This window comes from Nansenia antarctica (assembly GCF_963989245.1).
Source record: "Nansenia antarctica genome assembly, chromosome: 4".
Classification (NCBI taxonomy): Eukaryota; Metazoa; Chordata; class Actinopteri; order Argentiniformes; family Microstomatidae; genus Nansenia; species Nansenia antarctica.
In genome coordinates this window covers 62,920,541-62,935,503 of record NC_137689.1, presented here as the reverse complement: position 1 = coordinate 62,935,503, position 14,963 = coordinate 62,920,541, and the positions used below count along the sequence as shown (strand labels likewise).

Below are 14,963 nucleotides of genomic sequence, written 5' to 3'. Positions count from 1 at the left end.
CTGTGTTCTTAATCCTGTGCGAATCGGCCATGTCCGTGATTTGTAAAGTAAAAATTCCATCCCCAATTACCTATCATACTTCGGCAGACACAGAGGTCCTGTGATAATGCGAATCGACATGTCAGTGATTTGGGGTGTTTTTGTTGTCTCCACCCCTTTTTTCTGCAACGTGTTCGAGAACGACGGAGCCCTAGAGGGGCCTCAGAGAAAAAAGAAAGAAAATGAGGCCACAATTTACTACATCAAACGTGCGAACAGAGAACAATGGAGGCTGTGATGGAAATTATATTATATTTGTTTGTTTATTTGTTATTTAGATTTATTGAAATTGTATTATAAATTACTCTTCACACGTCCAAGGCCTGTTCTTCTTAGCAGCCATTGCGATTGTTGCTCATGATGCGGATATTACACAGAGCCATGACATCGTATCCAGGGGAATGTCAGTAAATTCAAGTAAAACACAGACTTCGCTTATCCCGTGCGAATGCGCCACACGAAACACAGACGTCAAGGGGTAATGAGGTCCCCAAATAAAACTAATCCCGTGCGAATAGGGCTTAGGACACTGCTGATTGTAATGGCTTCTCGCTGATGTGATTTGTTAGAGAAGTGAACCTGTCATTGCATGCACGAGTAGAAGGTGAATCTGAACATAATGATGGTGGGAGAGGTAGAGAACATGTTCAACTTTTCACACATTATTTCACATTAATATGTGTCTTACCAAGACAAAATATCTGAAAAAGCCAAAAGATAGCACAATACATCCATCAAGCACATAATCTTTGCTCTAGTATAGTACATTTCACCAAGGAGGGAGAGAAGCAATGGAAAATAACAGCAAGTTCCTTCTTTATTTATGTAATTATAGCACAGCAGGGGAGGAGTCACATCCTACATGGTTGGCTGTATCCAGCCTAAAGGTACGCAAAGTTAAAGGTTTCAACGGTCTTGGGAAATGGCTTAGTACTTTCAGATAACGTTACCGTCTATGGCAGCTTTCACAGACACAGGAGTGCAAGACAAAGATACTATAGTATATATACCCTTCAGATAAGTTATAAAATAAACAATAAAAAATTCCAAGGCAACATTTATCATTCAGCTGTGAAACAGACCAGGAGTCAAAAAAACATGTCAAATACTTCAAATAAAAGTATTTGAGGGGCGCTTGTTTTAGCTTTACATTTTTAAGACTTAAATCAAGCACAGTATAGTTTTGAAAGTATTTGACCCACGTCAGCTGGGTAACAGTCCTCTCCGGAGATGACACTGTAGAGATGAGACTCAGTCCTCTGGGGGATCTTAAGAACTTTTCTTCTCCATGGGCTCCTCCCACATCATGTTGGCTGTGGCCTTCTTGGCTGCAGGACAGAGAAGTTAGAATTAGATACAAGAGGCTCAACTCAACATGACCCTTCTTGGCTGCATGGCGGAGAACTTAGAGTTAGATACAAGAGCCCCAACTCAACCTTACCTTAGGGATCAATTGAGGAAGTACTGAGGCACATTTTTGACAATTTGAGAGAGATTAAATACAGATAATAGAATAGACTACCTAGTACTCTTTCTTAAATATTGAATATAATCATAGAAACTGCAATGCCTGTTATTGGTGTATAATGTTAATGTGACAAACAGAATTTAGGTAGCCTATTTTGTGTCCAGAGTGATGACAAACAGCCTGTCAGAGCTGAAGCCATCATGTGTGTCAGCTTCCTCAGATGTTGAAACAGATGTTGCAACTTTAATGACGCCTTCGGAAGGGAAAGGTTAAGCTAGGCTTAACACAACAACAGCTCCTGTGACAGCTAGGGAGATATTAGAGGAGTCATGGCAGAGGGAATGTCTCAGTGGATACTCCAACTTCTCTGTGTTAATACAGTCTGAATATCGTTATTAATATAATAACAATATTGTTAATATATAGTTTGAGGATTATTATTATTATTTTTTTTATTTTTTGACATTTCTTTCTAGGATTCTAGGAACATATTCAACATCATAAGGTGATTGAGATTATATAACAGATGTGCCGGTGCCTACCTTCATCTTTGAACTTGTCAGCCGCCTCTGTTGCCTTGTCCGTGATGTCCTTGACGGCGCTGTCGATCTTGGACTGGTTCTTGAGGAAGAAGGGCCGGATGATCTTGCTGTAGATCAGGACTGATCCGTTGGAAGGAGTGGGGGACATGCACCACACCAGGAACGCACACTGAGGGGAGGAGAGGAAACATACACACAACAATACAACATTCACTTCATCACCTCCTGGAAACACTGTTAAAGAATAGAAGCTTCAGTGAGTGAGAGTTCTATGGAATGAACAAACCCTGTGGTAGGCCGAGGCATGAGATCTGTTGCTATGGAGACTAAGATGGACAGGAAACCACATGGTTGAGGTTGACATGAATACAGAAAGTAGGTGGAGTTATGAAATGTTGATGTCATGATTAGATTTCGTTTAATTGATTTCATGCCATAACAATAAACAATAACAACAATTGAGGTGTGTGTGTGTGTGTGTGTGTGTGTGTGTGTGTGTGTGTGTGTGTGTGTGTGTGTGTGGCGGTTGGGGAGTAGTAGCTATGGCTACTGAAAATAGTAACAATAATAACTTTGGTACTCCCAGGAACGACTTCTGTGTTGTCTCCCCATCAGAACAACAAGACTGTTGGGATTCTGATTATGAGTGAAACTGTGATTATCCGGTTGTGAAGAATGCAAGAAATTGGTGTGCTGAACTAATATAACTACTAATACAAAAGGTTGTGATATGTTACTATATTTCATTAATAATGAATTGAATGATTAACTGTGTGACTTTCAGACTCTAATCACATACGTGATTATGCTGTAAATAACATTTCAGAGTTTAACTTAATGATCTCTGCATAATTAAATGGTGCATTGAGGCAATAATTCCAAGTAATTCATTATCAACAGTTATTAGGCCCATATATATTCACAACAATTGTAATGTAATCATTGTATAAATTCAACTCCACTTAACAGTTGAACAACAGCAGGAGGATACTGTCATGCAATAACTTTTAAAATCATGTTGCACAAGAAGGTTGTTTAACATTTGATTTCCTCTTGCATCATAGACTCTACAAAATGTGTCTCTTGTATATATGTAACAGGGTCTGGTGAAAAGGTCCTCAAGTAGGACACAGTCATTTTTCCGTTTTTTGTAAGCTTTCAAATGATGTGTCATACATTGAAATCTAAGAATAGTTTAAGAAGATATGCTTATTTGAATGTTGGTACACCCCAAACCAAATACCGGAGAATCTTGCTCGAATCAAAACACATGCAAAACAGATGCTAGTAGCTATCAGCTAAGAAGGTACATCGCTATGAACATCTATCTGCATGTTAAGCACATCACAAAATGCTGATAGAACATCAACACATCTAACACTTTTTATTTTATTCTTTAATGAAGCATTTTTGGTCATTTGTGCAATGAGAATTGAGAATTGCCAACATTCGGACCTTTTCACCAGACCAACACGACATGTAAATAAACAAAAGGGACATCTGCGTTACCTTTAGCATGTAATAGAATGGGAACCAGGACAGGAAGATGTCAGCAAAGAACTCTGCCACACTGAACACTCCATACACCACCCAGTACGTCAGCCATTTTGTGTCATCATCTTTGGTTGCACTCTCAATTGCTTTGATCCTGGAATAAAAGGGTGAGTTCCATTTCAGAGAACAGATGCACAGAAGCATAATGGCAAAGTAGTGCATAATAATTAAGTAAGAGTAGTAGCCTATTATAAGTGAGTAGGGTTAAAATAACACACAGAACATTGATTGTATATTTGGAAAACAATCGTGACATTTCAAGTTATCTAAAGAATGGATATAATGGATACCATACGGACTGGCAACATTGTTTCCATGGTAATGTGTTGACTCACGAATGTGTGTGCAGTGAAAATTCCCTCCTGTCTTTCCTTCAGGCAATGTTTTGAATGCCAAACGATACAGTGAGACTCGTTCTGTATTCTATTCATATCTTTAAAAATCTTGACAATAGTAGGACTCTTGCCGTAAAAAGCTATTCCACAACTAAAGCAATTATGGAATTTCATAAAAGAGCTGTTGTCTGTAAGCTATCATACTAGGCCAGCCCAGTACAGGGGTTGAAGTGTGGTTGGAGTGCGCTGGGGTGAGTCAGAGCTGGAGGTTCTGTGGTCAGGCATGTGGATCGTGTGGATCTTTGTAGTTCCTTCTCTGTGCTCAGTCTCTTGCACCAGTGACCCAAAGAGCAGCCAACCAGCCTCTACAGAAGCTGGGCTTTGCCCTCATTTGGACCTGTATGGACCTGACTGGGCCTTAATGAGACCTTCTCTCTGTAGATCAGACAGCTGTGAGTGTAAGTGTGTCTGGGTAGGGTGTTTGATATTGTTGTACTGTACTCAACTACACTATACCAGAGATAGTCTATTTAGAGAAGAAGCTATTTGGCTGTACTGTTCTATAGGTCTACTAAACTCAACTAAACTACTATACCAGGGGAGGCTGGTGGTGGTAGAAATCGGAGGACGGGCTCATTGTAACATATGGAATGGAATGATACTATACAGATCAGACCACTGTGAGTGTGTCTAGGTGGGGAGATCTGAGTGATTCGACTGAGAGGTAATGTGATATTATCAGTCAGTCATTCTTCCAGCATTATGACTGCCAATAGCCTCTGGCCATAGCATAGATTACCTTTTCTTACGATGACTGATGGATAGATGACTCACTTAGACAAATGTATTTGTTGTAAGACGCTTTGGATAAAGGCATCTGCTAAATGCCCGAAATGTAGTGTAATGTACAGTAGCAATTACCTACAGAGTCACTCAACAGGAACAACCAGAACACACCACATATGGCCTAAACACGCATCCACACTGGATTACAACACACACAATGAAGAATAAACAATGGTTTGCTGGTATTACGTTTAGGGTTCAACTGTTTTAGAGGACTAGAGGACTAAATCCACTTCATAAGTAGCAGTCAAGTAGGGTCATTTATTTCTAATTTGATCAAGTGGTCAGCATATTGTAGCAACAGCAGCAGCAGCACATTGCCAAAGAACATAATGCAATTGTGAGAAGAAAAATGAGGAAACAGTGCAGGTAGTCTTACCATGGACATCAATAAAGTGAGGACTACAGACAGCATATTGACTAAATTCTCCCGGATGTGCACAACTGAGCCTTTGACGTTATGTTACAACTTGTTAGAATTAAGAAGACATCGTCACCTTACATAGCTAGTCCCCTACTGCCACATCACATCCCATTCAAGGGTTCCTGAGTCTCCGGCTAATGACTAGGTACACATGGACTGTCCTCTCCAAGACATTATTCAGCATCAGTGGGTAACACCCAACAACCATATCACACACTGGCAGCGCCGTTTTCATCTCAATTATGCATAAAGAACACTATGTTTCTGTGTAAAGTTAACGTTCCCTCAGGCATAATGTTGGGCCATGAAGAAAATTCTTTGTGGCGTGTTTACGATTCTGTTTGCGTGTGTGTGTGTGTGTGTGTGTGTGTGTGTGTGTGTGTGTGTGTGCGTGTGTGTGTGTGTGTGTGTGTGTGTGTGTGTGTGTGTGTGTGTGTGTGTGTGTGTGTGTGTGTGTGTGCGTGCGTGCGCTGGTGAGGGGGAGGAGGCGTGAGGTGGGGTGGGGGCTGTCAACGTAAATGACGTCATTCACCGTTAATTGCTCCGACGGGAGAAGGCAGTGGCAGGAATATTTCATATTTCAGCTACTGTAGGCCTTAGATGACCAACATAAACACAAACTTACGATATGTAGGCCGGATAGGCAAACCCGATGAGGTTGCACAGTAGAGAGGCTCCATACCCGATAACCAGATAAACTGCGACAAAGCCAACGAGAGCTGCAAGAGAGGACATTATTAAAGAAAAAGCAATATGTTATAATATTCTTATTTCATAATAATTATAGACCATCATCACATTGTGTACCATCAAATGACATAGCACATCAATATAGTGAATGTCTACATAGGGCCATTATTAGGCCTGCATGAGGATGCGAAATAATGATGCGTATAATCTAAAACTGTTGATTCTAACATCACACCATTGTATGTGATCTTCTGAATGTGGATAAAGAGGTATGTATGTTGTGTCATGGACAGAACACGACAGTGCCACGACAGAGGCAGCATGACACAGATCAGATTAACCATAGCCTCGTTTCCTTTTCAATAAGAAGGATCCCTTGTGCTTTTCCCCGTCTCATGTCAGAAGAGCAAAAAAAAAAAAAAAAAACTCACCGATTGCGATGTAGGATCTATTCACTCCTGTTTTAGCTTCGATCTTTTCCAAAACATCGGTCATAATGTTCTTTTCGTGAAGAAACTTTTCAAAACGTTCTTTAATTCCCTGTGCCATGGCTGCCATGGTTTTGTTCCTGGTTGTGCTGTGCTGGTTGAATGTGAAGTGGAACTGCGACACCCATGCAACTCTACCCTTCTCTCTCTCTCTCTCTCTCTTCCCGTGTTCAGTGATGATGGTAGAAAGCACCGTCACGAGCACGCTGGCCCGTACGTCAATTTGAGAAACCTAGGATGGTAGGGGAAGGCAGGGCAATACCGCTACCTAGTGCTTCGCCAACCAATCAGGTAGCGGTATTGCCCTGCCTTCCCCTACCATCCTAGGTTTCGCAAATTCGCGGCCCGTACGTCACTGCAATATGTCTGCAGCCACACCCTTCCTTGCTTTGTAATCTGATGACAATGCGAATATGACATATATTACTATCATAGTCCTAATGTGTTGCCTTCAACCGTATTCAGCTGTTGCTAATAAATGTCCCCATAAAAAACAAAATTATTTTAAGGCTCATAAATGCGAAAACAGCTATATGAAACTCATTGTGGCTATAGCTTTATTGAATAAATGATAATGATAATGACCCATCAATTATATTTGTTTCCAGTTTCATATTCATATCCATACAGAAAAGGCGTGCCGAGGGGCTACCTAACCTTCTGCCATGTGTAGCCAAACGGTAACATAATAGACTTAATATCCTATAGAACCTTCTATTCTAATGATCAGTGTGAATCAATTGACAGTCAACCATTAGTATTGGGGGAGAACATTTTACACGTGTAGGATTTTTATAGGGAGAAAGCAGAGAATAGAATAGCTCAAAAAGGTTTACACATGTTTGCTCTGGTGTGGTCAATAATACCAGGCAGTCGACTGTTTTTAAAGTCAATATGCATAATACATTTAACAATTCAGTTAAAAGCTCACATATGAATGTATTTATTATGGCTACGGACAATGAACGAGTGTCCTGATGGTCCTCGGTGTTCGCCAGTGGTTTTTCTCCTCAACATTGATGCATCGTGATTCCTGCTCGAAGATCTTTGCTGTTTCTTTGTTATCTCAACCTAACTGTTTATAAGCGCTCGAGTAGTAATGGTGTGTATTGATTGGACAAGATGTTTTGACAGGTGACAATGTAGCCAATAGTATTCCACGTGTGTTCCTGTTTCCGCCTCCCGTGGTGTATGATTGGACAAATAACACTTCTAGCGTCAAACGCACTATGTACATGAGCCTTCTTTTTCGATTGCGCGGCGAAGGGGTTTGTTTTTAGCTAGCTTACATGTATTTATTTGTGTTCATTTAGTGCTCTTTTACGAACCTGACACTTACAATTGGCCATGATTGGTGACCAAAATGCGACGATCCGCGTTTTGAGAAAGTAGTAGCTTTGCGCTGTTTGTTTTCCGCCAAATTGTTTCGCGAGCTCGGGATGTTTTTATTCTCGACATGGAAACAAAAAGAGGGGATATTCCCAACGGCGTACTGGACGACCTCTGCAGGTAACATAATTATGTCCAAAGTGCTCAAATAAATGTTTTTATACCAAGGAATAGAATAGTAAAAACTACTTGATGTTTACAATGCACGGAAAGAGTATTCTCAGAATAATTCTGTCTTGTGTGCCTGGGGGGAAGTCTTTCTGGAGGTAATGGGGGTTGGCTAAGGTAAGTGCGATGCGGATATTAGGCATTTACCGCCATGGTAGTTAGGCCTACTTCCATGTATCACACATTTCCATAAGAATAAGCAATTTGTCTGCTTTGCATTTCATTTGTTGAAAGGCCAGACTCTCTAACACTATCATGCATGACACAGCCACACTATCAGAGTGGACACTTGCATCTTTCTCTGTGCGCCAGGTACGTCAATGTCTTTGCAAGCAGAATCAGCCCCTGCCCTGCAGGTAGATGTGTTTGTGTTATGTTTGGACAGGTGCAAACTGTATGAGGATATTTTATGTCAAGTTGCGGCTTGTCAAAAGTCGAAAACGACAGGAAATTCAAGGCACCACCTTCCATAACGGTTTTTCCCAGCATACAGCTTTGATTCAAAGCTTCTATCAAACAGCCTAATGAACTCTATTCAGAGTGATGGTCCAAACCCATAGAGGTCAGGCTGCATACAGAAGAATGTGCAGGTCCGTGTTCCATTGAATAGGCCTATCGCCCAATGCATACAATTACTACATTTTGTGTGATGTTAAAGTCCTCAACATTTTTTTTTTATATGAATAGAAAGCTCTTGATCTACAGTCATGGCCATATTGGCATAATATAATGAGATAATGCAGCACTTCTCCCAGAAAATTGTTGCAATTACAAATGCTTTGGTATTCACATGTTTATTTCTTTTGTTTGCATTGGAAGAACACAAGAAAGCAGAGAAAAAATTGGACTGGACAAAATGATTGTCAACATAATATTTGGTATCACACCCTTTGATACCAAATATTGGAAATCAATCACTTCCTGTAACCATGACTGAGTTTCTTCCACCCCTACTGGAATTTTGGACCACTCTTTGTTTCCCAACCATTCCAGGATGCTCACATTTGACATTTCAACTGCTGTTTTGAGATCGCTCCACAGATATTCTATGGGATTTAGATCTGGACTCATTGCTGTCCACTTCAGAACTCTCCACCATTTCTCTTTGCTTTTTGAAGTATTCTTTGGGTCATTGTCCTGCTGGAAGACCCATGACCTCTGACGGAGACCCATCTTTCTGACACTGGGCCCTACATTGCTCCCCAAATTCCTTTGGTAGTCTTCAGATTTCATGATGCCATGCACACAAAAGCTACCCCAAAACATCTGTGAACCTCCACAATGTTTGACTGTAGGGACAGTGATCTTTTCTTTGAAGGCCTCATTTAGTTTTCTGTAAACACTACAATGATGTGTTTTACCAAAAAGCTATATTTTGGTCTCATACGTAGTTTTTGGTCTCAAACTGGTTCTCAAATCCTCAGACAATTCTTTGCTCTCCTTTCTTTTTCTCCATGCTCAATGTGGTACGCACAGACACGCAACACAAAGGTTGAGTCAACCTTTCTCCATTTTAACTGATTTCTATATTGCCAGCACCTGTAACTTGCCACAGCGGAGTTTAAATACAAATTAAAGGAGCATTACAAGCTTGAAATAGAATTATTTCTTACAATTTTGTCCAGTCCATTTTTAGAGTTCTGTGTGGAATGATATCAGATTTGCCTTTTTTTCTCTGCTTTTTTTTGTAATCGCAACACTTTTCCGGTAGAAGTGGTGCATTATCTGACAGAAGTGGCAGGGGTGCCAATATTTTTTTCCATGACTGGAAGTGGTGAAAGGAGCTAACATAATAACTGTATTGAAATAGAATGTAAAATAAACAAAGACTCACAATCACAATACAATCTGGTCAGAGTAAAAAAAAATAATTTGTTTCAGCTCATGGAAAATGTGGAAAATGTCACTTAGCCTCTTTACTTAGCCTCTTCACTTGGCCTGCAAAGCCCTTGATTAGTACTGTACTTTATTAGTACTGTACAGTCCTCAGATCTACAGAAGTAGCTATGGGGCCAGTTTGGAATTGTGCCCTGGTCACAAGGTACCTGTAGTGATCATGCTGAGCTCCTCCATCTGCCCTCTCTCCTCCAGTCGGTTCATCCTGCACATTCCCAGCGAGGAGAGGGACAATGCCATCCGAGTGTGTTTCCAGATCGAGCTTGCCCATTGGTTCTACCTTGACTTCTGCATGCAGAACGCACCAGGACTCCCTCAGTGTGGGATAAGGGACTTTGCCAAGGCTGATATCCTTATTATGAGAACAATGATGCAGAGCAAAGAACAAGATTATGCCAAATGTTACATGATATCTTAGGTTGTAATGGCATAATAACATTTATTTTTTGATTCCTGTCAGAAAATATGCTATGACTGTGTCAGATGTTAGAATATTACACTATAGGCTATGACAATGTGAAAGTGTTAGTGACAATATCTTTCATCTAATTCTTTCCTTGTTGGGCATCATCACGTTCTCATGGTAGTCTCAGTCTAAGGCCTAGTTTCTAATGTAACTAGTTGTGCTGCCTGTCCTTGTGTTCCTCTTCTCCTTGACACCTGGTCACTGTTTAATCACTGTCCCTTCCTGCTGCCCCACGGGGAGGATGTCCAGAAGGTGATAGAGCAGTGGAAGGAGTACAAGATGGGCGTCCCCACCTATGGTGCCATTATACTAGATGAAACCCTGGACAATGTAAGCTGTTTGTATCATTTGAGATATAGATACTGCGATCTCTTGGGCTAGATCTTTTTTAAATGATAGTAGTGATATGGCACAAGTGAAACTACGATATTGTTTACATGACATGATGTGATCCATGTCCAGGCCCTTCTGGTCCAGGGCTACCTGGCCAAGTCTGGCTGGGGCTTCCCTAAGGGGAAGGTCAATGAAGACGAGGCTCCACATGACTGTGCCGTCAGAGAAGTGAGTAGAGCACCCTTGAAAAGGGATTTTTGTAACAGGTTTTTCTTTTTACCCTGAAAGTTAACTTATTTCTATTTCAAGGATGGTATCTTAAGATGTTTTACTAATGGGCAGAGTACCTGAACACTTGTCAATCATGGAACAGAACTGTATACTTATTTCTTCCTTTCTCTAGCACTGTGACTGCTGATGGCAGTGGGTTTTCCTTACGATGACTGATAGTTTATAGTATGGTTCATTCACTTACTTAGACAAATGTGCTTATTGTAACTCACTTCGGATAAAAGCTCAATGAATTAAATGTAATTGACTTGCGGCCTCTCAGGTTATGGAGGAGACGGGATTTTGCATCAGAGATCGTATCTGCAAAGACACGTACATCGAGACCAAGATCACAGACCAACTGGCCAGACTCTACATCATCCCTGGGGTGTCCAAGGAGACCAAGTTCAACCCCAAAACCAGGAAGGAAATCAGGGTAGGGCTATTCCTCATCTCTCCTTCTCTTGTTCCTGTGTTCACTAAATAGGCTGACATTCAGTGCGATATATTAGATGGGCAGTCATTTGATATGATACATTTCCTATTGAAATGTAATCATGAAACATTCCTGTTATTGTGTGTTTCCATTAGAACATTGAGTGGTTCCCTATAGAGAAACTGCCATGTCACCGGAACGACATGACTCCCAAGTCTAAACTGGGTCTGGCTCCTAATAAGTTCTTCATGGCCATTCCTTTTGTGAGGTGAGTGTCTCTCTGCACCCGAGAGTAAAAAAAAAAGAAAACTGCATAGGGATTCACATATGTGACACGGTCTGTTGAAAAGGGCCGCATGTGGGCAATTCTGAAGTCGCGCAAATGAGCAAAAAGCTTCTTTAAAAAGGGGTGTTTTCTGTTTTTTTATTATTAGAAACGTCTTAAGTGTTGAAGAGCCCACTCAATATAATATATACACGTACGTTTTAGGATGTGTTCAAAAGCAAGGACTGTTAGTCAGTCATAGTTATGTGTTTTTAGTTGTGTTTTTAGCATGTTGTTGTGCTAAACATGCATTAGATGTTCGTAGCGTTCAGAGCGTGTTTATCCGCTATTTGGTTTGAGGTGTACTCAACATTCCAATAAGCATATCTTCAACCATTTTCAGATTTCAATGTATGACACATAATTTGAAAGTTTACAGTTTTGAAGAACCAAATACTTAAACAGCGGGTCACTTTTGCAACCTACCCAAAGCTGCCTCACTGTGCTATACATTCACCAGTTTTTTTGCATGTTTTTGTTGACCTCATTCTCCTGTAGGGGTCGAGTTGCATTAATAATTCATGGTTATTGATCCTCCCATCTCTGCTGTTCCCTCCACAGACCACTTAGAGAATGGATCGCCAAGCTGAAGGGAGAGTCCACGGACAGCGAGGAGGATTTCACCTCTAACGGCAGCACTCCATGCAAACCTCTGGACAAAGGCCGGTGAGTCGCCCTGACACCACCCCCTACATTGTACACCCCACTCGTAGTAGCATCTCAACCATAGACTTTTCATCCTGTCTTTGCATTGGCCAATGAATGCCCTTTGTCTCTTAGTTGCATATGTTAAACATGTTAATATATAATTACCGGGTCACTATAACAATATCATGGCACATGGAATAATAACAAATGTCTCCTCATCCAGCTCTGCGTCTTGCACTCTAACACCCTAAGATGTTGTTGGTCCTGTGTGCTGTGTAGGTCCAAGGCCCGACGTTCCCAGGTCCAGACGCTGCCTGATGCGTCCCCTGTAGAGGTCTGGGGGAAGCAGAGACCCCAGAAGCCTCTAGGACAGCTGACCCAGCACGAGCTCTCAGAACTACTCAAAGCTAAGGTCCGTATAGAACAGTAGATCTGCTATTTAACCCAGGGCAGGCTGGTGGAGGTAGAAATTGGAATGTTATCAAACACGTCCACCAGCCTCCCCTGATTGAAATAGTCATCTATGGGTGGGTGTTGCAGGAGGTGCACTAAGACAATGCAATGAAGCATTTTTTTTAGCTCTACACTCCAACAGTTTGGATTTAATATCAAACAATTACTATGAGGTTAGAGATTCTCAGCTTTCATTCTTAAGATTTCTAACTTCCTTAACTTTCATTGATGTGTCTTTGGTCCACAGGTTGGCAGACCCAAAGGCAAACACAAAGCCTAGAATCAATACTAGACATTGCTTACACAAATTAAAGGACGCAACACACCCGACTTAACAGAAACACCTGTCAAGCCAATTGTCCCATTACTTACCTAACCCTGAAATAGGGGGATTGCATAAAAACGGATTTCTGAATGGTGAAACCAATATGTACACAAATACAATCAAAAGCTGAGAATCTCTACTTTAAACTCATAATAATTGTTTGATTTCAAATCCAAACTTTGGTGTAAGGAGGAGTGTAGAACCAAAAGAAAAAACAATGCTTCACTGACCCACATATAGTACAGTAATGTAAGCAGTTTGGCCCTTGCTAGTTGAGCGAAGTACCATGGTGAATTGGTTTAATATGCCAGAATTAATAGGACAATGTTTGATTCATGGTAGGGGAAATGCACTGCAGTTGTGGTAAACAATGGTGCCAATGTTGTCCAGCATCAAGACGTTGATTGACATTGACATGATTCTAGCAGCCTGCCATGCTGATCCATCCCTACAGAGGGCGATGTCCACCTAGTTTTGTCTATTGAGATCCCGTGCTCCCTGAGAAGTGTCTTTATCTGGTACTAAGAGCACCCTCTCTCCCCCCTGCAGAACCCCAGCGTTAAAGGCAACGGGAAAAAACACCAGGATTCTTCAAGCCTGAAGAAACGAGCCAATGGGAATGGTGTCAGCAACCAGCAGGTGAGACTGGAGATGTATACGCCTAGTGGGGAAGACCACCTCACTCTGGCTTCATGTTTATGTTATTACCCCCATAGTTGTCTGATGTCATCCAGGACCATGTCATTCTGTTGTTATGGATGGTGCATGGTTGTAAGCAGATGCCCTAACAAGACAAGCAGGTGAAAGTATGTTTGATAATGCTGTTGAAGTCAGCTTCTATGCTGACCACTGGTAGAATTCCAAGGACTGGCTCATTACAATGAGCCCGTCCTCCAAATTCTACCTCCACCAGCCTCTCCTGATGCTGACAATATTAACTGTTCAAAACCTCTTCTACCAGAAGGAGGAGCGGAAACTTCAACCCAGAAGACTACAGGACAACTTTGACGCAGGTAATTAGTTTGATTCAAATAACACTATTACTAATTTTTAAAGAAACCCAGTGTACACACTAGAGGGAGCAACCCTTCTACCACTCTGTTTTCAACCCTTCTACCACTCTTTTTTTCAACCCTTCTACCACTCTGTTTTCAACCCTTCTACTACTCTTCTACTTTCCCAGCAACTGAATCTCTCTCAGCAGTGCCTCCGTGTGGCTCCTGCACTTCCACAAATGGCCACCAGGCTTGCAATGGAGACTGTGACCAACTCGTCTCCTCCAGGTCCTTCCTCAACTTCAAGTTTGACAGAGAGGCCATCATGAAATGCTTTGACTCCTGAGATGACAGAAAAAAAGGATGTCTGGACTGACAGACACATTCTCCAGTTCTGTTTGTGACATGACCTCCTGTCCTTCTAAGAGGATGAAGAGTTGTGACAACGTTGTAAAACGTTGTGTTCTAGGTTGTCTACATGACAGTCAGGCTGCACAGTGTACCAGATCTTCACAACACCTGGAGAAATGTCTAACTATCTCAGGAACCACATCCATATGATACACAAATCTGCTGATCTATACAGCCTTACTGCAATGTAGACAACCAGGAACACAACCAATGCCTTCTCTTGGGGGTTCTTTTTCTTAATCTTGCTTAAAAGGATTAATTAGTCAGTGCTGCTTTTTCACGGGCGAATCCTAGCTTGAGAATTGTGCATGTGACCGTAGTTTCAGAAACTAACTAACAGTAAGTCATGTGTTGATGCCAACGGGAGATATGGGTGAAAGTTTGAATTTCATGCACACGTCTCAAGTTAGAATTCAGCTCCAGGGGATGCACCGTGTGTAAACTTTGCACCTGTTTCTTTCA

General features: G+C 41.4%; 2 protein-coding genes across 2 annotated transcripts; one reads left to right on the top strand and one right to left on the bottom strand.

The window, feature by feature from the left end:
* Positions 1 to 838: 838 nt before the first annotated feature.
* reep5 (receptor accessory protein 5) lies at positions 839 to 6,536 on the bottom strand. Its single transcript, XM_080528168.1, has 5 exons — positions 6,330 to 6,536; positions 5,834 to 5,927; positions 3,559 to 3,697; positions 2,050 to 2,218; positions 839 to 1,367 (listed from the first exon to the last, which is right to left on the bottom strand). Exons 1-5 carry the CDS (start codon positions 6,454 to 6,456, stop codon positions 1,309 to 1,311), a joined length of 588 nt encoding a protein of 195 aa, XP_080384294.1. The 5' UTR covers positions 6,457 to 6,536; the 3' UTR covers positions 839 to 1,308.
* Positions 6,537 to 7,759: 1,223 nt separating this feature from the next.
* Positions 7,760 to 14,436, top strand: dcp2 (decapping mRNA 2; the record flags this gene model as incomplete). The annotated part of the gene is made up of 11 exons (XM_080528287.1): positions 7,760 to 7,895; positions 10,035 to 10,186; positions 10,508 to 10,635; positions 10,768 to 10,866; positions 11,192 to 11,344; positions 11,500 to 11,612; positions 12,231 to 12,335; positions 12,597 to 12,729; positions 13,645 to 13,734; positions 14,057 to 14,108; positions 14,279 to 14,436. Exons 1-11 carry the CDS (start codon positions 7,843 to 7,845, stop codon positions 14,434 to 14,436), a joined length of 1,236 nt encoding a protein of 411 aa, XP_080384413.1. The 5' UTR covers positions 7,760 to 7,842.
* Positions 14,437 to 14,963: the final 527 nt, after the last annotated feature.